Genomic DNA, 26885 nt, shown 5'->3' on the forward strand with positions numbered 1-26885 from the left:
TCTAGATGAACACTACAAACTCATGATTTGGACAGACAAAAAACTCTACACGACCTCAACATAAGAAAATGCACACAATCCCCAGATGATGTAAATGTTACTAGATCCATTAAACTTCAAGCCTCCCCCAAATTCTTAGACATTTTCAAGGCTCCTTTGCATACAATTAACATTTCAGTCTATTTTGTTCAACCCTCTGCAAACCGGCTCGTCAAAATGCTGTGTGTTTTGCCCTTGAACTACGAGCATCAATTTGGTGTTGAGGCAATAAAGGAAGTGCTGGAAGGAGAAATGGGATGGAGAAGTTTGAGGTAAAAGATAAATATCTATTAATGTTCCAGAGGATACCTAGGGACTTCAACCAAGGTAACTCATTACCCTGGAACTTGCATGGTCTGAGCTAAACCAAAGATTTGGGCGTTTGTTTTTTTCCCCCCTAAGGTTTATCAATATCAGAATAGAACTTTGATTCTTTACCTAGGAGACATTATTTGCATGTCATCACATAATTATAAGACATGCTTACTTCTTTGCACTCTTTAGTGAATACTGAAATTATGGAAATTCTAGGATCAATGACAAAAATCAGAGGTTTCAAAAACCACCCACAAAGCTGAAAGATTTCGTGTAGATGGAAAACGGGAAGCAAGATAATTAGGTCATGTCCTTTCTGACATTTATTTTAGTAAGCAGAGAATCAGATGGTGTTCTTTATATGCAATTCAGAAGCTGAAGGAGTATATTCATACTGCACTTACCCACGGATAGAATTGAACTGTGGGAATAGATATTCCCACCTATTTGACATGCAGCGCGAGAGCGAATTTCTCAACACGTTTATTAATATACTATCAGCAAACGTGCAGATTTCAGTATGAGTTTAGATCTGTTCCTGTGCACGAGATGAGGACAAGTGTCCAGCAAACAGGCTGATGAGCCCTTGTTAAAGCTCACACATGGGAATAAAAGGCAAGGCTCTGTGGCACTGGAAATTGATGGCAGTTGGCAAACAAACTCTCAAAGCATCAGCAATCAGGTCTCATAAACTACAAATAAAGGCATGAACTTCAGCTCTGTGTCTTTGTAATCTGTAACGTTAAGAAAATCAGTTAAAATCCAGGGGGAATAGAGAGAAGAGAAACAGCTCTCAGGTCTAATCTTTCCAAGCAGTTGTGAAATTGGGCAGACCTAAATGCAGACCTGCTCCAGGGTCTCTCTCTCCCATTCTCTCTCTCTTTCTCTGACCTAAATTTTGTGGTTTTTCTTACCGAGCTGGTTTTCTGCTAAATTTCTGCAGCAGCAACGGAATGGAGGAGAACCCAGCACTGGTGAGCGATGCTCTCACTGAAGCCACCTCCATCTCCTACGAACGCTTCAAATAGTCCTTGAGGACTGGTGACCCAGTCAAAAGGACCAGTTGCAATGAGTACATACATCATGGTGTTGCTGTTTGAAGACTTTAGGGAAAAGTTGGCTTGACTCATATACCAGCAAAGCTCAACACCTCCCAGTAACCCAGGAATTTATGGTTTTTAATTCATCTTGTGCTAGATTTTGTGAAAATAGATCAGGCTACACCAGCACTTAGCTACTGTAGGGACCTGTATAATAATAAAAAGTACCTGATAGCACTTACATTGTTTCAAAGATTAAATAGCCTCCTTGGTACAAGTGAGAAAAAAGTCTGGAGAAATAGCAAAAGAAAAAAAAAGGGGAGGGGGGAGATGGGAACACGTGAAAAGAGAGGGCATTTTTGTCCTATATACCAGTGTGCTGTTTGTTACACACCAAATAGCTAAAACAAAGGAAAAACTCAGCAGGATTTAGGTACAGTAACTTGTGAAAGGCAGTGATTTTCCAGCTGAGGAGCACTGACCAGATCTGCTGGCACCACAGGGAAGCTGTGCTAATGCAAAGGCCTGAGGACACCATCCGAACACGCACTCATGTGTCCTGGGCGCACTCCAGCAGCAGCCAACCCTAACTCCTGCCCCAGAAGGCTCCCTTAAAGCGTGCAGGCTTCATCTATTTCCATAAAGCAACATTTCCTATTAAAACCAAAGTGACACTGAAGTCACACACCCCTTGCCAACGTTCGGTCTGAGCCTTCTGGGCTGATTTCGAGATGTTACACATCAGAGACAGTCCCTGAGCCTGAAGCTTCACATCTTGCTCTACCCCTTGGCCACCTCTACCTACCTCCCAGATAAATCGTGATGGACCTCAACAAAGGAAAAAGCCACGGTGTCCTTTGTAACGATGAAAATTAACGGCCTGTGACACAACTGGGCTCCCCGGGGTGGCTTGTCATACAAGGTGGGAATTTCACTCCAACTTTGTAATGACATGGATATCAAAAATGTCAAAAGATTTACTGTAAAAAAGCACCTCCGGGCCAAGTTCAAGGTGATTTTCATGTTATTGTTTTAGTTTTTCTTTTTTTATACCCCTCAATACACATTGCATCTAATGGGTAACACAATTCACAATTATAAAACCAAAAGCTACAAGGAAATGACTCTTGCGTGCCCCCAACCACTCTGCTGCTCACAAAACCAGCTGGCTCCTTGTTTTGTGCCCACCTGCAGCTGCACTCTGCTTCTCTATTTCTTTTTCTTCAGGGGCTGCCTCCTGGATCCGTACCTTTCAAAAACTGCACTGCATTCCTTATCGTGCAATTATTTTTAAAGTTGTATGTCAGTTCTAAAAAAGAGCAACCAAATGATAAGACACAGGAGACGGAAGAATTCAAACATATGCTTTGAATTGCATAAACAACAAAGATTGTTACAGTAAAAGCCATCAGAAACTGGCAAAAAAAAAAAAAATGTAAAATGAGCTCAACATAATTAGGTATTTAATTAGAGCACCAAACCATTACTGATATGTCCTTTAAATTCGGGAATTCAAAGCATATAAATTAAACCGAAACCTTTCTATTTCTGTATGGCTATGTGCAAAAAAAAATCCTCTACAAAAATAACTCCCTAGGAACCAGTTTCGACGCCCTTGGGTAGTGGCAGCACTTTGTATCTGAGAATCTGGAAAAAAAATAATCTAAATAAGGTTCCCCAAATCCTCCTCTATTAGAGAAAGGAATAGAATAATATATTTTTTAAAAAAAAAACAAACCCTCTCAAACCCTCTTTTGTTTCAGTGGTTGTGTTGGAGCAGCAAATGTCCTGGAGGAGGCTGAATTAGAGTGCAGAGCTACAACATGGACCTAGAGCAGAAGAAGCCAAGAAGAAGATGCAAATCTTTGCCAGTGACCATGGCTCTGGAGGGATTTTGCTAGAAGGGCTAAATCAGAGGGGTAAAGAACATTTATGAGCTGAAATAGATGTGCAGAAGCAGCCTTTAAGGACAGACCTAGCTGACAAACCCTGCGCTACAAGATATTAGCTTATTTACATCCTGCTTAATCAGTCTTCTCTTTCCTTTCATCAGGCAAACTGGCTTAATTAACAATCAAAAAGCTCCCAATTAGAAACTAAGGAATAAAACCCACGGAAAGGGCACCCATTTATAAACAGAGACAAACAGCATCATTTAGCACTGCCCTGCTTTGTTTTGTACAGAGCCAGGGGAACAGAGCAACTACACTCTCTCCTCGTGCAATTTATTTAAAATGCTAATTCAGTAAAATAATATTATTTTGATACTACCAAAAAACAAAACAAAACAAAACAAAACAAAACCACAAAACAAACAAACAAAAAAAACAGAAGGAAAGCAATAATGAATGACAAGGAACAAAGAGCCCCAATGTACTGAAGCTGCTACTTCCTAAACCAACAGTTTCCAGCGAAGCTCCTCTATCCACACCCAAGAGGCCCGTATCTCTGTTGAGACCAAGCTTCAAAATCAATCCTTGGGGATTTGAGTGCAAAAAGACTTAATAAATTGGCAAAAATCCTGGCTGAGCATGGAACCAAACCTCAATCCCCTAAACTTACCGTCTCTTTTCAACCATAGCCAAAAAAAAGCTACGAATGGGTTAAATCCCAGCCGTTTATGCACAACATCTGATTGTCCTACTTAAAGAACAACAACAACAAAATCTTTCCATTGAAATTCCAACGGGGGAGCTCCAGTTTGAGGGCTGTGAAGTGACAACCACTAATGGCTTCTGACAATTTGACTCGTTGCAGTGTTGAGCTGCTGGGACTTGCCACCCGATGCAGGGAAGTCTCAGAAAATGCCCGGTAGCGACACTCACGTTGTCTTCTCCTCGTGCCAGATGCTAATTCCATCCAGAGAGGGATTTACATCTATAAAGCTCTGTAAAAATCCGCTGTCAGCCCCAGTTATCCCAGTTTGATTTCATATCAAAAGGAAAGGAAAATAATATATTTTAAAATGCCTTTAAAACATGGGCAATGTCTCTGATAAGACCTATCTGAGCTTCGGGAATTCAAAAGAACCATAACAAAGATTTTATTTCACGTTCATTTTGGATGAAGAAAAACACCTCTGTTGGTCTTTTCACCTTTTTTTTTCCTGGCAACATATGTTAAATTAGAGGAACAATCACTTCTTAAATGCCATGGGCTAGGGGAAAGTCCATGGATTTGCAGTATGAAACTCATCGTGAAACCATAGATGTACCATGCACCTCCCTGCAGAAAAAAAGAGGCTCACTTTTCAGTCAATTTACATCTATTAATCAATGATCTGGCTAAAAACGTGTAATATGTATGTGGTGTTTTAATTCGTCTTCCACGGGATGCTTTGTTATGCAAATAAATTTGGTGTGTGAAGAGGTGAGGAGTTGAACTTGTCCACACAGGGATGCTTCCACCTCACAGCCTGCTTTGCAAAGCGTAAAAGGGGAAGAATGTGTAAAGGTGCCAGCTCACCTGTGGTAATCCTCACAAATGGACGGCATTGCTAGGGATTATAATTAATTTCTGCAGTGGTAATAGGGCTGTAGCATGGGGTTTCATCAAAATCCAACTTTGCTGCTTAAATATTTTCAGGAATTTGGGTGTTCTGCATCAAGATGATAGCAGTAGGTGAAGGTTGCCGGGAGCCACACCTGTATTCAGCAGACTTGAGATATTTTTCTCTCCCTCCCTCATCCTTTGCCAGACCAGGCACACGACTGAACCACCTGAGCACACAGATTTGGTAGCTCAACCACCAATGTTCTGCTTGATTCATTTGTGTGCATATAAAAGCTCAATGAAGACTGAAACCTCTGCCTTGTAAAAAATTTTGCCCCATCTAGCATTTACCACGACCTTTCCTCATGCAGAATTAGGGGCAGCCCTACCTGAGGGAGTTTTTCTCTCCTAGCTGGTACTGTAGAAAGGTGAAATGAGCAGCAATCCCTCTGGGTTTCAACACAAAGAGGCTTCCTGGATCGTGCTTTATGCACAGCACACAACATTTTCCAGCCTGGGTGTGTGCGCAGGGGACTCTGAAATAGCTTTTATTTATCAGCCCTCCAGGCACGTTGCTTACTCTGCCAAGCTTTTGGGAAGGTTTAAGGGCACTGGAAGAATTTACAAAAAAAAATAACAACCAACAACCGCCAACCACCCTTCTTTTTGTTTACCTAACTTATATGATTGACATTTTTAAATGATATTGTACTCTCAATAGCTATTGCCTTCAATTCAAAGAACTTAGCTACATTTCTTCAAAGATCATGTTTTTAACATTGTAAAACGCTTGATGGCAGGTAATTACAACGCATTATCAGAATAACTCAAATACTGCATATACCACATTATAAATGACAACCAGCAATTAAATCTATTACTGCCTTTCATCAAACTAACCAGAGAAAAACATTTAACTATTGGCCTGGGCGTATCTAAAACTGATAATAAGTACCCATTCTGCTTACACTAACAATAGTTCTCCATCCTTGACAACTTCTATTTATTTTTTTAATATGGAGGAGATGCCAAACATCTTCTTTAGGAGGCTCTGGAGGGATGCATGGGACTGATCTCCTCCTATCATACAAAGAAAAACGTGTGTTTCACGTGCCTGTGCAAGCAGCCACACGGCAGCACCCGTGTTCAGACCTGGGGACGTGATGGGGAGGGTGCAGAAGGGACATCGGGGAAAAAAGCAGCCGAGCAGAGGTTGGATTAATTGTTTTATCAGCAGATCACATAGGCGACAATTTTGGCACCTCTTCTACAGAAGGAAGATGGACCCTGATGAATTGGCAGCAGAAAATACCCCCCCAATACTCAAAGTGCCACGAGGAATAGGAAGAATGCTATTGGGGATGGAGATGGAGCAATGATTTGGGAGCCTGGTGAAGGAGAGGGAGAGAAATAGCAATGTTAAGAAAATAGCGAGTAACAATCTAGAGATTCCTTGCAATTAATTAACTTTTATTACTCTTTTTTAAACAACAATTTGCTTTCAGTTCAGATTACTGATTTGCAAGAAGCGCAAGCCCAGTCTGACTCTCTGAGTGAATTGCAAACCCCATTTTCATTAACATCAATTATGCGGCGTGTACCGAGAGGGATGCTTTTCACAATGAGGAATGAATCGCCGTGATAAACTACACACCCCTGTAAAACTAAATGAAGAACGGCTTCAGCCTGAAGACTAGTCTCCATCATTTGTAAGGATCAAGGAGAAGAGGCTGATGTTATTTCCTCCCTGTAGTATTATAAAATTTCAGAAAATTTAAGCTTTCCTTCTCCGTGTAGCAGTTTGCCTTTCTACACTGTGATCTATCTGGCCATCAACCAGACCTGACCACGGCTGTCACTCATCTTCATCAAGATGCAGACGAATGGTGACTTTTTTTCCACCCTCTGTAAGCCCAGGAGACTTATTAGAAGAAAAGCAAATCTGATACTTCCCAGTCTCTCTCCCTCCTTGGTGTATTTAGTGTTATTTCTCTCACAGGAGGTCTGAAATTTTCCTTTATATTCTAAACAATTACATCGATGTAACATCTTGTGTCCGCTGAGCTAGCTACCTGCTGCAGTGCTAGAAATTATAAACTTGGGTATCCCAAAACCAAGTAACAGTTTCTGAGGGATCTATACTTATTCAGCAATGTTATTTGACCTTATGGAGTGTAAATGTTTGGTTGCTTTTAACTTTACAAAACTCACTGTTACTGCAGAGGAAACGAGTTAACTGAAAAAAGGTCAAGAAAAATGATTAAAATCGCTAGGACACTCAGCCAGTACCTGGCCATCATTAAATTTTACTGCACACATAGCACTGCCAGCCTGTGTCTTCTCTGAAGGCTTTTTCTCCTATGATGAATCAACTGGGACTGCCTAAGAAACGTAAATAAGAGCATTTCTGTTCAGAGATTATAAAATCATGGAATGATATAATGTTAGTTTCAGTTATTATTCCGTGGATTGATTCTTAAGTCACAATAAAGGCTCAAAAAGAGATGGTTTTAGCTTCTGCTATTTTGTAACATTTAATTATTTTTATATATAAAAATAAATCAGAAACTCATCAACGTGAAGGTACAGACAAAACGAAGGCAATGGCCTCAAACGGTCCCACTGGGCTCCCAAAACCTCAAGCTGCCTCTACCACGAGCAGCACCTGAACCTGCAGGTCCATTTCCAAGGTTCAATTCCCACTCATATGTCACCGCCTGGATGTTCTCCAGGAACAAAACTATTTACTGGTGTCCTTACACTCAAACCAACATCCATAACGCTTGGACAAGCTGCGATTCCTGGAGCCTACCTCTGCAGAAACCCAGCCTCGTGCCCTCCTATTAATGCCCCGTCCCTGAGCCCAGAATCACTTAACCAACCATAACCCCCCCCCAGCCAGCAGCACAGCTAGCTGCCTGATGTGGCTGTTCATCTACAGATGACAAACTACTCAATGGACCCGCGGAATAAACGTTATCTCCGACTTGCAGATAAGGGAGCAGAGGCAGAGGTGATTAAACGGTGTTGGATCTGAGGTCTGAGAGCATTTCCACTTGGCTCTGCTGCCCCTGAGCATGAGGGGGGTACCACTTCTGTGCTAAGAGGCTCCCAGCAGGTGCTCCAGATTTCAGACCATCTCGAGAAGGAATATTCTCGTTTTCAAAGCCAAAATAAAAATTTGGCTTTCAGGAATACAAGCCAATAATAAAAAAAAATAAAATAAAAATCAATAAAAGGGGCTTGGTGATGTTTGCTGCTCAGGAAAACCTACTGTACTTCTGTTTAAGCAGATGAAAATGTCTTGCCTTGTCACTGCGTGTTGTTACTTTGGTCAAAACCAGACCCCAGCATCCTACCAGCAAGGGCAAAATACATTTATTTTTTTTTAAATTAAATGAACACATCTTTCTTTCTCCTTCTTTCCTTCCTTCCATTTTTAAAATGTCAGAACCAAAGCATAAAGGTGAAAGAACTTGTTTACTTAAATTACAGGTAAGGGGAGGGGGGAGCAGACCTGCATTTCCCACCTGACTTCTTCAGTTCAACATTTAGCATTATTTCTTTCTTTTTTATGGTTATATGCAGCATGCTTGTTCCAACAGCTTCTTTAAAAAATAAAATACCAAATTCACTGAATGAAATGAAGTTACCACATCACCCAAGAGCCCTGACACTTCGGTGGTGGATAAACAAGAGCAGAAATTGCTATTGTAAATTTATTTCATCCTGGGTGCATTCATGTGCCCCAGGAACGCACCCCAGAGCCAGGGCATCCTTTTCCTGCTCCCACTCCCACCAGGTCACATTGCTTTAAGGCACTTTTCAAACAGCTGAAGAGGTAGGAAGGAGAAGAGGTACATACACAAGCAGGGAAAATAGTATATTTAAATGGACTGAATGGATTTAAATCAGAAATCAGGAAGCTAACTGTGCAGTTGAACAGGAGTTTGCTTGCACAGGAATTATGAATCACAGTGGAAATTTCATAGGCACCCACTTCACAGAGGTAGTAAATAAATTAGAAGACTAAAAATTTAATGAAGAATCCAGTATCTAATACATGTTATCCAAAGGTTTCACTTGCATTTCACAGAGAGGTTCCTATCTCTGCTGTAAGGAGCTTACAGGTCTGGTCACAGCCTACCAGTATTATTTAATGTCCTTCACGATGATATTTGTCCAGCATCTCAGAGGTGATTCATTCACCTTTTGCTCCTACCCCACCATGGCAGTGCAGGATGAACATCCCTGTTTTACAGGCGTGGAAGTCAGGCAGAGACAGAAGAAGTGGTTTGAAACGTGGTCGGAAGGGGAATATAGAAAGAAATGGCTAAAAAAGCTGTTTTAATAATTGGTAATTAAAGCAGTGGAAAAGGGAGCACAACCAAAGATGGATCTGAATAAGGAATATACAGAGGGGAGAAGGATGGGGCTACAGAGATGTGCAGAAAGCTGCTCAGAGCCTGCATGAGGCATTCATACCACTTTTTCACCAGGTGTAATCCTCAAATATCACCCACATTATACATACCCTGCCCACACAGCCTTCACTGCCAGGCTAGAGGACCGCTCTCCCAGCCGAACTAAGCTGTCACAGCCCTGTCACACCCTCCAGAGCAAAACCCATTTGTCCAGAGGCAAAGCTGCAACAAAATGGAAAAGTCTGGACCTTGATTAATAACAGTGGGAATTTATGACTTGCGGTTCCGTTCCACCTATTCCAAACCCGCAGAGGATTTATGACTGTTTAACTCACTGCTTCATCCACAGCGCCTTCATCCCTGGCTGTCGCAGAGCCAGGATTTCCAGGTACCCAGCAATGCACTTCACGCTGAGGTGTTAATGAATTGACATCTATAAAAAGCTTGCAAGTTATCAGATGAAAGGGGCTGCAGAAGTGCTTAGCAGTGGTATTAAGCAATGTGCAATTACTGCTAATCTATCCGGTGTTCAAGATGCCGGGGAACCCAAAATAACTAAAATAAAGGCCCGCTTCTTTCCTGCAAATTTTATTTATGACTGTTCTGCAGATTGCTAAAAATTACAGAGTTTTAAATGAAACCCCAAAGGAACATTCCACCAAAAGCTTGTTTTGGGTATGACTCGGTGGCTGAAAGCATGCTTTTCCATAAGATGACTTCCCTGCAAGGCAGCTCTTGCAGTGCTGCAAGGACTTTCCTCCTGCTGCCCCAGCAGCATGCAGCACTCAGTGAAATCATAGATAGAAACTAAATACTCTGAAAATCTCTCTTTTTCCCCTGTTAATATACATGGAGGTGTTCGAATTTCCCCTCTGTGCTCTGGGATAACTGCTGGACTTCCCCAAATTACAGAATTTTACGTTGTACATAAGAACACCAATACACTACCAAAGGCTTTTCCCAGAAGATCCTTAAATGTGTCATCTATGTGAAATAAATTTAATTTAAAAACTAAAAATATAAAGCCTTTCCTTTCAGCTGTGCATTCTTCTGATTTCTCAATAGGGGAAATGGAACCCCAAAAGCTGTCACCCTGGGTTTTGTATCTTCACTGATAAAGGCAAGCACAAAACACAGAAATCACTTTTTTTTTTTTTTTTTTTAAGCACAAAATAGCTCTACTCTACTTTAATCAAAAATTTATAAAGCTTTATTAAAGTAACTACATTAGCTCTCCTCAACATTTCAGGACTATCATACCGTGAGTGAGATTTAAACCACATTAGGTTTTCACCCTTGTATTTCTTCTACTATGCTCAGGGAAAGCCCTCACTGATGTATTTTCTGAATGACTTCCATAAACAGATTGCAAACCTAGAACTTGCTTCCTTTTTTGGGAAGAAAATAGAAAAAAAATGCCTTTTTTTTTTTCTTTGCCAGCTATGCCTTATGAGTTCTGCTGTTTTGCACACTACTTAAGTGTAAGAGATGTACTTATTACATTGGAAATGAAAACTAGTGACATCAAAACAAGCTTCAGTTGCTGTGGAAGTTCATTCCCCAGTGCCAGAGGAGCTGCCAGAAAAGCCCTGACTCCTGCACAGGGGACCTTTACCTTGTGCTTGAACAGTTTCATACACCCTGAGAAGCCAAAGCACTAAATATGCATCTCAGAGGAAAACTCAGGATCCCTAAAATATTCCAAGCTTATGCCATTTTGTACTTAAGATCCTCAAATTAAATAAATGGATCCAATCTTCCCTTCCAACTTTCCTAAACAGAACGTTTTTGGGAGGAGCTGCAGACTCCTTTGCGGGCAGAGACACCTTTGCAGAGAGATGTTGAAAAATGAGAGGGCCAGACAATCACCAACCACATGAAGTTCAACAAGAGCAAGTGCCGGGTTCTGCACCTGGGATCGGACAACTCTGGATATGTACAGACTGGGAACAAGCGGCTGGACAACGCTCACGGGCAGTGTTTGATTTTTGGGTTGTCCTGTGTGGAACCAGGATTTGGACTCAATGATCCTTGTGAGTCCCTTCCAACTCAGGATATTCTGTGATTCTAAGAAAAAAAAACGCTTATGCTTCTAGTTCTAGGGTGGGGTTGGGGGAGAAAAAGGAAAATAAACAGCATAAAGAAAAAAATCTGTAAACTTCAGTGCACGTAAGACCCCTTTCAATCACATTTCATCTCCTATTTCTTGAATATAACACCTACAAACTTCTGCAGAACGTTCTGTGTAACAGTTTAACACTTAACCGGTTAAAAAAATAAATAACTAAAAACGTGATCCATGGTCCAGGCTTCCACTGTACCAGCTCCTTTCCTTGACTCTCAGCTGCAATCTGAAAAGATGACCTTCTTGTGACAAAGGAAGGTTACTCCCCATCTCTAATCACATTCTCGCACCTGTCCTGCTAACAAGGTGCCATTGGGTGATTATAATTTACAGACAGTTTGAACTCGCACAAGACTCGAGATTCTTTAGAAAGCAAGCTATGCATTTTACATGTCTCACCTCACGGGTCCCCGCTACAATAATCCGCACCAATTCGTTTGCCTGCCTGGGTAAAGCACCAACAGCAAATCAGGCAGTCACTGCCTGGGTGTTTGTACTGGAGAGGTGTGGATTAAAGGAATAAAATAACTTTTCCTAGAGGCGAACAAAATTTTACATCAAAACAGAGCTTAAAAAAGCCAAAGAATTTCATGTATATCGAATTCTCTTCAAGAAAAATACACATATTTTGTACAGGCTGTAAGAAAAATACACTGGTAAACGTCCTAGTAGGATCGCCTCTCAGAGGCTTTGACTGTTTGGCTGATGGGTAAGGAAATGCTCTGATGTAGAATTATCGGTCCAGTGACATGGTGTAGAAATGTAATAGGAATTCCCTGACTACCTCCTAGGTCTGGTATTGGACAAGAAGCACTAAATAAATTTAAATAAAAACTATCTCCTTCCTTGTGGAAGGTCCTTCCTTTGGTCCTCCATGGGCTGCAAGGGGACAGGCTGCTCCACCATGGGCCTCGCCACAGGGGATCTTCTGCCCCATGGCTGGAGCACTGTCTCCCTCTCCTCCTCTCACCTAGGTGTTCACAAGGCCTGTTTCTCTCACAATTTTTCCTCTCTCCTGTGCAGCACTTTGCTCTTTCCTAGCTGTGCTATGACAGAGGTGCCACCATCTTTGCTGACAGGCTCAGCCGTGTCCTGAGGGGGAGCCATTTTGGAGCTGTCTGCAACAGGCCATGACCAACATGGGGCAGCCCTTGGTCTCCTCCAAAAGGCCATCCCAAAAACCCAAATCCTCCTACTAAAACCCAGTACACTTCCAGTCATCATAGCTACTATCACCTACAAAAAAATACAATATTTAAAGAAGAGATTTCAGGTTTCTAGTTGGCGCTTGGAAGAGGCCAGTTTGTAACTGAGAACGTTGGACTTTTAACCTCAGCTGTTAACAGGAACTCAAATGGAAAGCTAGGAACTGTATTTGTAGAAGGTAGAACAAAAGCAGCAGAAGTTTCAGCATCAAATGATGATCTATGGAAACAGCAAAAGTGGAAGTCAAAAGCTGTCAGTATCAGAAAAACTAGATCAGCTCTGGCCTATGTATTCCCTTTGGGAATTATGGACACCAGAGCTAAAAATAAAGTTCTTTTTTTTTTTTTTTTTTTTGGTAAAGTCAGTGCAGGAAAATAAAACCCATCAGCAGAGAGAAACTGTTTCACAACCACTAACAGTAACAAAAATTGACTGCATTAGGACAAGGCGTCACTCTGCCTTCTGCCTTCTCTGGTGGCTCATTACACCAGGATGTAGAAAGACATGGTTCAACTTAGTCAGTGCTTCTCAACATTTTTAGCCCTTTTTTTCAGACTTATTGCACAGGAAATACAGCATTGCCATTGCTATTTCCAGGCCAAAGATCATATAAACCCTTGGTAGTATAAAACTTTATATGTTTTTGTTTTGGCTCAAGCTTATTTCAACAGCAACAAAGCTGCCTGACAGGGAGATTATTAACGTCTAACCTGTTTGTAGTTTCACCTTGGGTTTAAATAATCATTTTTTTTCCCCCAAAAAATTTATACAATATATTGTGACGGTGTAACAAAATTAAGTGGTCACTGCATAAAGAAGAATCTGTGGACCCATAACAAGAAAGTGCTGGATACAGACTCTTGGACAGGACAGAAAAACAACAGGCAGACTCAAGAAGAAGGAAGTTCTACCATGAACATCCACCTCTCAGCAGAGTTGAGGACAATTCACCTGAACAATGCATTGGAAAGGCTACCTGACACCAAAGAAAGCTGTAGATACTAGAGAGCTTATGTATGTAATTGCTAATTAAATTATTGAAGAGGATTCAGTAATAATGGAATAGTCTGGTCTATGCATCCACGTTTTATATCTATTGATTTCACCGTAAGTGTGCTGGTGAAAGCATCGTTTAGATTAACATCTTCATAGAACTGTGCTGGCTTTTGCCCATTTTAAATTTTGGTGTAACACTACAACAAGCTTAAAACGTCAAAAATAGCCTTTCTCCAGCCCAACATCACTTCTTCTACTTGGAGGAAACCTCATCATTATACTCAGCCCAGTATGCAATCAGCATTTTTTTTTTCCAACTTCTTAACACACATTCAGCAGTGATGCTCATCATCTCTTTGATAACGCACCAGAGGAACAGATCTACACAAGGTTTGCTGGTGTATCTCGAGACTTGCTGTCAGGACATGACTCAAGTCTTGTCATGCAGTATTCAAATGGAATAAATAAGGCACTGAAAACTCGTATGACTAAATCTCTACTTATACTACAATGAAAATAACAGTGTTCAGCAATATAGGGAACTCTAATCTTACTCCATGAAAACATGAGTTAAATTGCTAGAACTAAACCTAGCCAGTGTTTCTATTAAGAAATGAGCTGAAACTACTTTGTTGGCTTGATGAACATAATATGGGTTAGAAGTAATTAGCTATCATGGAAATGAATGAATGCTGCTCTCAGCTATTCAGTGCAAGTTCTTGCAAATGTCAAATTTCTATGTTGCTTCAGGTTGTATTTCATCTGAGGGAAAGGAGGAGCTGGAGAGATGTGAAATTTCTGACAGGCTGTTGATTTCCTGTATGGATGAAGCATGTTTGAAAACTCAAAACTTGACTGATCTGCTGAAGCACATTCTCTGACAGACAATATAAAATCAATGCATCACATATTAAGAGTTTTTTTTTTTTGGCGTGTAAGAGTTTTTGTTTGTGTGGGAGGTGGGGGGGGATCGCTTTATTTTCTGTCATCGAAAATGAACAGCCTTACCTTAAGGTTTTTATAAACTGTCATCTTTAATCAGACACACACAGTAGGACTGTCAGTTCTCATAAGGCATTGGGGGAATAAAAAAAAAAAAAAGCACAAAACGTGAAGCTGTTCCCCATCCCCTTCCCGTGCACGCGCCCCATTTTTGCGATGGCCTCAGTCAGAACTAAACCTTTTCTTAGCAGTGTCACAACAGCAAGCTTGTCTGAAATGTGTCTTTATAATTCAGCGACGCAGACTTTATGAGAGCTTGTCAAAGGGAAAAAGAGTTAGGATTCGCCTGCAAGAAACATTCATTCTTGCTGTTGACAGATATAAAGTACTAAATGTCAACAGCGAGGAACTCGTCAACCAAATGTCTTCTAAACACTCATTAAACCAGGGGGAGAAAAAAAATAATTCAGTAGGTGGGTGTCAAATTGCTCCCTTAAGATTTTGTTGCTTGCAATTGAGGTCAATTGAAGTAAACAGTGAATGTATGAAAAGTTGCATCGAGCACCTGTCATGTTCAAGGACGAGTATTAACGATTCCAAAATAAAGACGTGAATATTAAGCAGCACGATGACTCCTGGTATCATAATGAGAAGCAGCAGTCGAGACCTCCTGATCTGAGCCCCATTTGCCTTGATGCACTGCAGAGCTTGCGGGAATGCACCTTCTCCCTGCCCCAGTAGCCTTGCTCAGTAGAGAGAGAATACAGCCTACCTTGCAGAAGCAAGATTTAGATGAGCTAAGTGGTATTTCCCCCTCTTTTTGAAGATAAGGGGCATGTCTGAATGTTAGACTTTAAACCATTCATGAAACCTGGATAGTTATATTCTGAAGGGGTCATTGGCATTAAAACTGCACTAATTATGTTTTCCTGTGTAAGAGCATCTTGAATTTACATCTTTTTTTAATTTTTTCTTAACCCCTTCTCCTCTGAATATTATTCATTGGGAAATACAGACTTCAGTCAGTCAGTATTATTTTATAAGTTCCATCTCCCACCTTGAGTCAGTTTTACTGATTTCTCTAAAATCGAGTACTTTGCTTCAAGAAGCTAAAAACATCAGCTCTCATTATTTACCATTATCTGCACCCTAAGAGTATTTGACATTTTCCACCTACTTCAATGATAATATATTACTCTTAGACTGATAAAATGCCACACATTTTTCTTAACAATCCTGCTATCATTTAACATGCCCTCAACACACTAAAAGTAACTAACAAACTAATCAAATTCTCACACTCCTTTTGCTTCCAAAGTAACACATTCTGCAGTATCAAATATTAATTTTATAGTACATCACTGTAAGATATTACAGCATATTTTAAAACTAAACTCTATTATTACAGCTGTAAAACTAACTAATAAGAGGGATTATCAGTGACATACACATGTTCTTAATTATACACGCAGCTCTGTATCAATTACAGGTATGCAGCTATGAACACTGCTCAACTGCAGCAGCAGTTGATGTTTGCAAAGGCCAAAGGACTTAGACGTCCCCTGGGAGCTGGTAAGGTCTTTGCCATTGCTGCCTAACATTTTGAAAATAAACAGAGGATTTAAACTCTGCATACAGTACCTTTCATCTTGACATATCCTGAGTTAAGTAGGAGCTTTGATGTGATTATTTCTAAAGCATGGAAAGCTAGACATCACTGTTAATACATGTGTACCTGCATGTACGTATATATCCTGTATATCATGTACATCCCTCCCAAGGGCAGGTTACCAGTGGAGTCTGAAATGTGACCTTCAGCAGTTCAGAGCAGATTGCCACCAGCTGGTGAGGAGCACACTGGTATCAACCAGCAGCAAAAGAGAATTACTGTTCTCCGTGATTATTCCCTAAAGCGTTAATTTTATTTATTAAAAGAGCAATCACTCTTTTTTCACTGTTAATACAGATGAAAGAAAATAAAACTCCAAAAATGCTAACAGTTGAAAAGCTACTGCTGTAAACGACAAGGACCAACCAGTTTAAATGAACATAATCATTCAATTGTTAAATTAAATTGTCAAACTCTATGCTGCCTGCCCCCCCTACTCCCAACCTCTGAGCAGTCGGAAATACCAGGAACTGGCAAACTTTGCAGTGCCTTGGAGCACTGCACACGACCGAGTGTTAAACTTCAGTCTTTGCATCTCAAACATCACCAGTGGAGTGAAAGCAGTAGGGTTTTTTTGTTGTCATTGTTTGGTTGCATTTTTTTGGTACTCGAATCAACGCTTCGTTTTTCACTTTCTTACTGTCCAGGCTTTGAAATCAAAGATCCTATGAAGGCAGGGATTACAATAGTGCTGACACGGTGCACTCGTTCCCATCTGGCAAGGAGTGAAGTGCTGTGTGACAGAACTGCCCATACGACAGACAGGTAAAGGGTGCCAAGTCAATTTAGCCGTTCTAGAGCCCTTCTTCACAAGGATACAGTTTCACGAAGAAATGATTGCTTCTTCCGAATCAATGAACACTTTGCTTTCTCTTCCATCCCACAACCCTTTTAATTGCTGCTTGATCTTAATGAAGTGTGGCTGATACTAATAAATAGATACCCTTGCGGCTTTAATACCCAATATCCAAACAATGTTCAACCGCATTAGCATCAGCGGTGCTTTCACGATTCAAAACGCCATCATCCCCTCCATCTCCACCCCCTCCTGTCCCTCCCCCTCAAGCCTCAAGACTGCAGACATCTGTTCTTCAATTGTCTGGTAATAAACATACTCTATAAAGCATATGTAAAATGATTATTACCCTGAAGAGCCAAGTGCCTTTCAAATGCCAGCTGAAACAAATAAACAACAACAAAAAAAAACAACCACCAAACAAATGTTACAACAGACATCACTCAGGCTGTTCAATATTCTACAACGTAAGGGCTTCAGCGTTGGTCCCACACGTTTCCTTCCTCCAACGGGAGACGTCAGCCCACAGACCAATAACACCAGTGCTTTAATGAGCCGGGCAGATGCTGGGTAGCAGTGAAGGATGAAGAAAGCAACTGGACTCTTTTGGTAACTTTTATACTTCGACACCTCCCGCAATATGTAATTAAGGAGAATCAGATGTGCGCTCCTCTTCAATTTGTAAATGCAATTAGTTTTCATATGTAGTTAGTAAAATCTATTCCCAGGAATCATCTCCACTAGAATACCCACTTGTCTTCCAAAAATCCGCTATTCATTCATTATGTGTGTGGTGGTGTCATTAAATCCTGGTAATTAATCTGGGGCCTGGTGAATCTCAGTTGTCCTAGTGGAAATTAGGGGCCCACATCCCAAACGGCATAACGACTCATTTCCCAACTCCGGCTTGTTGCTCGAAATGAATACAAGGAAAGGCAGATTTTGAAAACTACTTGGATGTGTCTGCCCTTTGACTCTCCGTGGCTGTAGGTAAGAGTTTCTCTAAATGAACTTTCATTACTGGAGACACAGGTGCTGACGTGCAGCCCACTGAATGTCTGCTGACTCTTGAGTTCCTCAAAGGGGTCTGGATCCAAGCTCAGTCTCAGTTTGCAAACAAAAAAGGCTATAAAAACAAGGCTATTATAACCAGTAAACTTAGCTCTGTGGTTCTGCCGCTCTCTGATGTGATGGAAAATGACACTTTTTTATCAGTAGCACAAAGAGATGAATTCAGACTGATGAATATGAATGCTCTGGTTACAACTCTCCACTTCACATTACTGTGCTGAATTACATTTTAAAGCCACCACTTAAAGCGATGCTCAGGCTTTAAATCATCACACCGATGTCTGGTTTCCCAGTGATCTAGTTAGCTTAATACTTTTAAGAAGCACTCAGCATCCTAATAGAATCAGCTAGTCCATACAGTGTTAAAACTTCTCCGCCAACATACTTATGTGAACTTGATAAAAATAAGAAAAAAAATCTTCTAAAGAAAATATCGATCGTTTTGAATTCAAAACAGATTCATTTTAAGCCTGTACAGGCAACATCGATGAAAGATGATTGAGACAGGCCATAGGCAGCCTCAAAAACAAATGGAAAATAAAGCAAGTGAAAACTTCACACCTCTGCAGCAATTACCTCCCGGAGAGCTTGACACTTAATACAATAATGCCTAGAAAAGGGTGACAAAGATCTAACCAAGAAGCAATAGACACATAAGATGATGTGACAGAAATTATCGCACATATCGATATTTTAGCAAATCCCCCATACTCAGCATTTACAAGTGACAGCCAGCACCATACAGGCAATTTTAACAGGAGTCAGTGGTTATGCCAGTCTGCGGGGTAGGACAGGTCATTGCTAGTGACTTCCATCAGGAACTGAATTCCCTGGAAGCAATTATTGACCAAAGAAGTCCAGTGCTATGCTCGTCCCAAATACACTGTGTCCCACGCAGCATATGCAGACCATGAGTTAAAAGAAATACAACAAAGACTCCCATAAAAAAAATTATTTTGTCTATGATTAAAGCAGGTAAAAATCACATTTTCAAATTTTCTACATTCTTCACCTACTGCCAAACTCGTTCCATTCACCACGGAGAAAAAGGTAAGCTGGGTCATGGAGTATTTTCTTTTTCTCCCTGCAGTTATTGATGCACCACTCTACGCACGGAAGTTAAGATGTTGCAGATGGTTAGCGAGAAAAATATATTGTACACAGATACCTTAATCTTGATGTAATTATTTTTTATGAAGCAAATTATTTCTACTGCCTATCTTGCAAGCTGGTATTGAAAGTGAAGTGTTTGTGAGGAGTGCTATTTAAAGCAGAGCACTCATGTTTGACTAGGATGGCAAAAACAGAAAAAAAAATGAAGCAGGGAAGCAAACAGAAAGCAAAAAGCATCTTGCCAGTTTCTAAATCAATGTGAAGCAACTCTTCAATAAAAATAAGAGCATCCCCACCCCCTCTGAGCTTGAAAGAAACCTGAAAATTCATTTAAGATGAAGGGACCAAAGTCTATATCCCGGTGGTCATCTTGAATAGCTTAGTGCATCTTAACCACTCCTTTTCTCACAATAAAACAGTTGAAAAACATACATTATGGTCTAGGAATTTAATTTTCAGCACATTTCTTTCATTTCAAAAGAGATGGGTGTTGAAATAAAATGCGCTTATGAAATTATCATTACAGGCATCCATCAGTAAATGACGAGCGTACAGGGCACACAACCCTTTTTTCTAGGAAAGATCTGAAACACCGTAACGAATTTTAGTATCTCACATGGTTTGATGTCTTCACAACCGGTGCTGTTCTAAAGATTATTGAAATATCTGGTGTCACAACATCAAAAAATTACATTTGCAGAATTAATGCACTTTCTCTCTGTATTTTTAAGTCACAAGAAGTCACAACTGACCAGTTCTCAGCTGTTGAGATGACACTCAGAATAACCTTGCTCTCACAATCGGATTCCGGTTTCTCGTCTTTATTGCTCTTTTATTATTGCTTGCTTTTAGTGCTGGAGAAAAAAAATGCCCTGTTGCTTGACTGACTCATGATAATGAGTCAGGCAAACAGAGCAAAGGAGGGAAGTGCTCTCTGAAGATGTTAGCCCTGAATAGGAAAGGACACGTCTGATGATAAAGAAAAGCCACGCAAGGAAAAAGCAGAGGTGGAAGACTGACATTAACTGAGCAAAAAAGTCATATTATTTAATTCCAGCAAAAACTAAGAAAATGGACTGCTAGACTGCAAAGTAAAAAGAGCAAAATTAAAGCACCAGAGGTGAGTGACTTGGTGAGAGGAGACGTGTTACAGACTTGTTTAAAGTTCCAGCAGTCCTTGGTAGGCTATGAATTTCTGTGATTTTAGTAACTGGCACAGCACTTCAGGCATTTAATTTGCAGTCCATAGACCGTAATTGTTTATCAAAGAATGAACTTACCTGGCCGTTCATAAAGTATCCTTCTGACTTTTTAATAAGCATAATGGACAAATGGATAAGCGATAACCTGTGACAGGATGCAACTAAACTTTTCCCTGCATGGGCCAGTAATAAATTGCACTGTTCAATGGAAAGGGGTCGCCCTGGGAAGCAGTCCCACTGGAGCTCTAGCTAATCTTGAAAAAGATGAAACAAGCACTGGTGACAACCTCAGCTAGCGTTTATTTCTTAAACGTGTGCACAACAGCTTTACAAGCCCAAAAATACATACACAAATTGCTGGGAGGTGTTACCACAGAACCCACACGGTGTCCATAAATAAAGTAAGTTAATTCCATTTATTTTAATTATTCACATCTGTAGAAACAGTGGAACTATGTAGAAAGTCTCACTTACCTGAGGAGTGGATGAAAGATGATGGTTATGTTTCTGGCTCCTGGTTTGCAGACAAACTTGGATCCTCCACCTTCAATTAAGTTATCATCCGGTCCTCCTGGAAGAAAACACGTAACAAGTTGTTTAACAGAATCTGAACACCCCTTGATTTTTAGATACTAAGCGATAATTAAACATTTAGACTTGTCTGTAAATGTTATTATATTTAACACTACTCTCAAGAGTCCATTTGGGGCTCTCAAGAGTCCATTTCCTACAGCGAGTCTCGTAATTTCCTAGCAGAAGACTCCATTGCCCAAGCAAAAGTTGCATACAAACAGGCTCTCAGCTACAGAAAAATAAGTGTGTTGTGTTTGGCACACTCTTGGGAAGTAGAACAAGCTCTGAGAGCATAATTTATATATCTTAGGCTCAGACTGCAGGGTTTCAAGTGGCATGAAACAGCCACCTTCATGTCATCGCAGCAGAAGCAAAGTCACTTCCACAGGCAGCTTCTAACACCAAGATACTCTAAATCAGGATATTGAGACAGGAGAAAGGGGGGGAGAACTAATAATCCCTCTAAATCTCAATTTTCTAGAACTCTTGCATCTCCTGAGACCAATGAAGACCACTTGTTGTCCTTCCAGAAGGACACATTTTTAAGAGCCCAGTTCAGATGCCTCTCACATAAGCATAAAAACACGATCTGATTCTGAAATTCGTAGCAATTTACCATCCAGTGCCCCTGTGTTTTGGTCAAACTCCTTTGTCACAATCTTCTTGCTGGTATCATCTTGACAAATAACCCTATCAGCTACATTTTTGGACTAAAATCCCCAAAATAGCACGAAATACAAACTTGGGCAAAGTCTCTATCCCAAATGTTATTAAGCCATTTTTATTTTGCACGTGAACTCTCCTTAATGATTGAATAATAATAAATACAGAACCTAATCACATTACTATGATAGCTTTATAGGCAGGAAAATGACAAAGTACTTGAAATCAAAACAACACCAACAGATTATTGAATTTTTTGACCCTGACATCCGTCTGCCTCGAAATGAGAAGAAGGATGTCTTCAAGTTGGAAAGCGTGAGAGGAGGAACACAACCACCGAGTGACTCCGAACCTCTTTCAAAGTGATGTTTATGCACTTTAGGCCATTACCTGCAACCAATCTATTAAGGGAAAAAGAAAATATTAAGGGAAAAAGAAAAGGGTTTAAAGAAAAAAAAGTTCCTCAATGAGTTGATTTAATTGGCTCTCCTGTTAGCAACCTCACAGCAAGGACTGGTCATCTACTCCAATTCTTCTATACCCTAAAATGGTCCCTCCAGGTCAGGATTGTTCTGTACAAGCTGATGCAGAGCCAAAGACGTTTCTGTGCCTTGGTAAGGGGAAAGGATTAAAGTCCCTGTGGAGTTGATGAAGAAACCAGGGGACACAGACGACAAATCAACCAGACGAGGTCACCAACTGAATGAAAAGTGAGGAGAAGCAGCTCCTTGGGCTTTGTAACTGCCAGGTTGGGGATGTCTTCCTACAGACACCAGCCTATAAACTATGCATAGTGCCCCACCTACCCTGTTCCGTGATCACTGTGGTCGTGTGGACGAGAAGGCTGCTTCGAGGCACTCCCCAGGCAAACCATGTGTACCTGTGCTCACTGTGTGGTCATGACCTGACAGCTCCCCGGGCATGCATTTTGGATATGGGGCTTCTTGGTATTTGCCACGTTAACATAAGGTTTCAAGAAACACGAAGAAACAGCTAAGGACCAAGTTGATAACACTTTACTGACTGCAGATCTCAAAAAAAAGGAAGAAAAGGAAGCTCAAGAATTTCAGTTCGCATCCAAAAAAGTTAACTTGCACAACGTGACTGTTTAATCGTGGAAATAAAAGAAGTGAAACTTCTAGGAAAAGAAAGTTATCCGCTTCCCCTATTAACGTCACACCCTGCAATTTCCAGCGGGGTCTGTCTCTTAACGGGCTTACTGAGGAATTCATCCAAGCATGAACTACCGAGGCAGGAAGTAGGAAATCCGGGCTCAAATTAAGGACGGGTGTTATTCTTGTTACATCAAGTCACCCCACGCTAATCAATATTATTGACTGGCACCAACTCCTTAGCAAGGAATGAAGCCATCTGTCTTTTCTGCTTGGCCACATTATGCGAGATGTGAGAAGAACAGCACACCAGCCCTGACAGAAAAATATGCTTTGTATCTTCTCGGCTCTTAGCTTTCAATTAATAATAACGAAGGCTCCGTATGTAGGTGTAAGCCACGAGGGAAAGTAATTGTGTTTGCATTCAAATATTTTACCTCGAAAATCACACGGAGATGGAAATCCTATTCCCAATTATGCCCCATATGTACAAGTAACACCACAAGAGGTATGGCAGCCTGCACAGCACCACCTACCTTAACACCCCTCGACGCTGCCACCGCACGCCTACGGACCCCAAATTGTGTCTTGGCTGCCCGACGTGCTACAGCCCCAGCCTTACCTGGTCATCACATGGAGGTGCAGTGCTACTGTTTACCCTAATTTACTGCATTTTGTTATGGTAGCACTTGGAGAAAAGCCCAAATCAGAGCAAAAGAGAGCTTAGGATGGCATCGCCTGCATGTTCAGGTGAAAATCTCTAGTGAGGGCTCTGCCTACCGGCACCAAGGGCTGAAATGTGCCGTAATGTTGACTGACCAACGTGGTACCTCCCATGCAGATGATGTCCCAGACCAAGTTCTGTGCTGCAGACCCAACAGACACATCCATAAAAAAAATACGCTGTTAATATCCCTTCATCCTTGTGGATTCCTACTAAGAACATCTCTTGCAGGGAGGTGAATTATCATTCATCCGACCTATGGAGAAACCAATGACTTCCTACCAACTGCGGAGAAAAGAGGGAGAAAATGAAGGAAGAGGGAGGAATAACACTCATTTTTTGGAGTATTTTTCCCCTTTTCAAGATGGTTATCAGCCAGGCAGGTCGCTTGGTCTCTGGACCAAACAAGAGCTAAGCACACAAACACTGTACTGCTGGGTTGTCCCAAACACACACCACGTCCACACGAGCAGACACCAAGAAAACGATCCACCTCATTAGGGAAAGGGAGCTGTACAGCCTAATTCCCAAGAAGCACTGACGAATTTAAGCTGTATGTAAGCACTGAGCTTTATTGCCATGACAGCTCCCCATAAGCACTGACTACAGGGCTAACCATCCATGCTCAGCTGATGTACAACATCCCGACGCACGCAGCTCTCCAAGAACCATCTGGACCAGGCGTACATCATTGCTTCAGCAATGCCACACAACACAAGTCTTTCATTTGGATTGCAGGGCTGTTTTGTGTGTTTTTTTTTTTTTTTTTTTCAGTTTAAGGCAAGAAATTATATCAGCCACATTTTATAGGCACTAGAAAAAAAAAAACACTAAATGTTTCACAGCTGTCACAAAGTACTATTGTTGTAGCTGCTCCTTCTTAAGAGCACCGGCTTGCTGATTTAATCTGTCTGGTAATAAATTATGAGAACAAAAAAAAAAAAAGAAGAAAAACGTCGAGGTGAAGTGAGATTTGTCATGGAGCTAATGACATCCTCACGCTGTGCTAGCAATGAAGTGTGCCCACCTGAATGCCACTGAGTGGGAGTCAGAGACGGGGCCATTAGGAGCGCAGCTGAACGGTTCTGAAATGGAGCCGAAAATGTCATGCTTCACTATGAAAAAAACAGGAGATTACCAAGAAAGCCAGAAACTCTGCACACATTTCGAGTCTGAACAAACATTGATGCTGTTTCAAGTTTCCATTTTACCTGGTATTTTTCTGGGGGAAACTTTCTGGGGGAAAAGTTCGCCATGGATACCCCCCAAGTTTTACTGCTAACACCTTGTTATCTGCAGACATGGCAGGTCTCAAAATCATAATGGCAAGTTTCCTCACCCCAGAAAGATGCAAGGAAGCTTCTCAATCCAGGGAAGAGGAAGACAACAAAGAGTATTTTGTTCTATCCAGAAAGAGAGGTGAAAGGAAGAAGACATTTTTATTAAATTAAGAATGAAGTATGGCAAATTCTTGAAAATATTCACATATTTATAGAATTTCCCTGAAATGTTACACTTTGGTGATCCATTATGGCAACACAAACACTTCAGCATCAATATATATACACACACATGATTTTTAATTGACCAGTTTGGGAGGTTTTTTCTGCCATGAAGTTACTTCAGCTCAAAAGCTGTCTACCTCTATTTCCCTAATTTACTCTTTTCAGAAAACATCCTGAAGCCCATGCTAACAATGCTGAGGATTAACAGCACTCTTCAGGAAGCGTCTCAATGTGCTTTGCAAATGCATTAAAGTACTTTTGGGCATTCTAATGCCTATTGTGTACAATGAAGTGGTGAAGAAGCCGTACCTTATGTTAGATGGCTCACAACTCACACTGCAAGAGGTTCCCTGGCACTCCCTGATGCTGACCCCACAACTTTGTGATCAGTGCAATGCTGGTTACCTCCTCTAACCAAGGACTGCCATGTTCAAGGAAAAGACTTGATCCTAACTTGAAAATAAAAAAAAGAAAAGATCAGACATCCTGCAATTCCCTCATTTCTCATCACCATCCCTGGGGGTGTTTAAGGAAAGGTTGGATGTGGTGCGTGGGGACATGGTTTAGTGGTGACATTGGTGATAGGGGGATGGTTGGACCTTGATCTTGGAGGGCTCTTCCAGCTTTAATGATTCTATGAAACAGAAAAGGGAAATAATAGTGTTTATACTTATTTTTCTCATTGAAACAATTTTTTTGAAAAAAATTTCTTCTTATTGAAACAATTTTCTCCATAAAGGTCCAAGATTTAATGGAAGTTATTACTCTTCAACATCACGTTTGAAGATGAGTCACACCCCCCTCACTCTCTTGTTCTTTGAAGGACATGAACACATCAGAGAGGAGGGAGCTCAGCATTTGGGAAGAGGCTCCTTGCACCTTTTAAAATCAGTTCTTCTCATAGTAAGAAAGTTGGTGGGTTTGGTTTTTGTTGCTTTTTAACAAGGTAGGGAAGCTCTCTCTGCCTCTAATAGGAGTACTTGAAGAGGGTGAGATTTCTTACGCTTTGTGTTCTGCAACATTACAGCAGAGCACCATAAAATGTTACCTAATTGTTTTGGAGCCACGTTTGTCTTAAAGCATTTCACCTTCAGCCCTAAAACACTTTAAAACCTAGCAGGAAAAAAGACTTCTATGATGCTTAGTAAGTAATCCCAGTCTGAAACATGCAGAATATACTAATCAAGTCTCAAAGGAGCCACCTAAAACCCATGAGAACCATTAACTAACCCGTGCAAATTTTTCCTATTTCCTCTCTTCCTCTCCTATCCCCTGGTCTTGGCACAGGACAACTTCATTCATTTCTCTGCAAGTGCAAACTTTTCAGCTAAACAAGTTCCAGACACGTAGCGAACAATTCTTCAGCACCTCTCTGTGATCAAAGCGCCTTTCCTAGCGAGCCACTTCACGTTAATCTATGCAACGATAAAAAGAATAATAATAAAAAACAAAAAACAGGCTTTGAAGCCACAACAATCAAGCAATCAACACAGCTTGCAAATCAATGCTGCCTCCTCCATCCTGAGCATCCGAGCAAACTTTTATAGGAGAAAAGGAAGCGGTTTAGATGGTACGGTCCTTCCCAGAAGTTCTTGATTACGTGCAGATCGACAGCAGAGCTATTACCTGGGTATCATCTTTGAGGTATGGAAATAAAAATTTTATTTCGCATGAAAGGGAAGAAAGCCCAAAGACAGCAAAGCAGGTTATTAGAAAACAGAGCTCAACAGAAAAGAACGATTGATCAGTGCTATTATGGAACAATAAGAGCAGAGCTTCATAAACAACCTCCTCCTTTTTCATATTTTTGTGCATTAGGGCTCAATTGTCTCACAACTGCACCTCCTGAAAAAAAGCCACACACGAGCGTTGAGTTCC

The 26885-nt window shown here is 40.9% G+C and overlaps 1 protein-coding gene across 1 annotated transcript in view; it reads right to left on the reverse strand.

The window, feature by feature from the left end:
* The window catches only part of EXOC4 (exocyst complex component 4), a 368415-nt gene that overhangs the window by 172871 nt on the left and 168659 nt on the right, over nt 1–26885 (reverse strand). Inside the window, exon 10 of the mRNA XM_032185122.1 lies at nt 20905–21001. Coding sequence (XP_032041013.1) covers nt 20905–21001 — 97 coding nt within the window. The remainder of the gene's footprint in view (nt 1–20904; nt 21002–26885) is intronic.

This window comes from Aythya fuligula, chromosome 1 (genome assembly GCF_009819795.1).
Source record: "Aythya fuligula isolate bAytFul2 chromosome 1, bAytFul2.pri, whole genome shotgun sequence".
In the NCBI taxonomy this organism is placed as follows: domain Eukaryota; kingdom Metazoa; phylum Chordata; class Aves; order Anseriformes; family Anatidae; genus Aythya; species Aythya fuligula.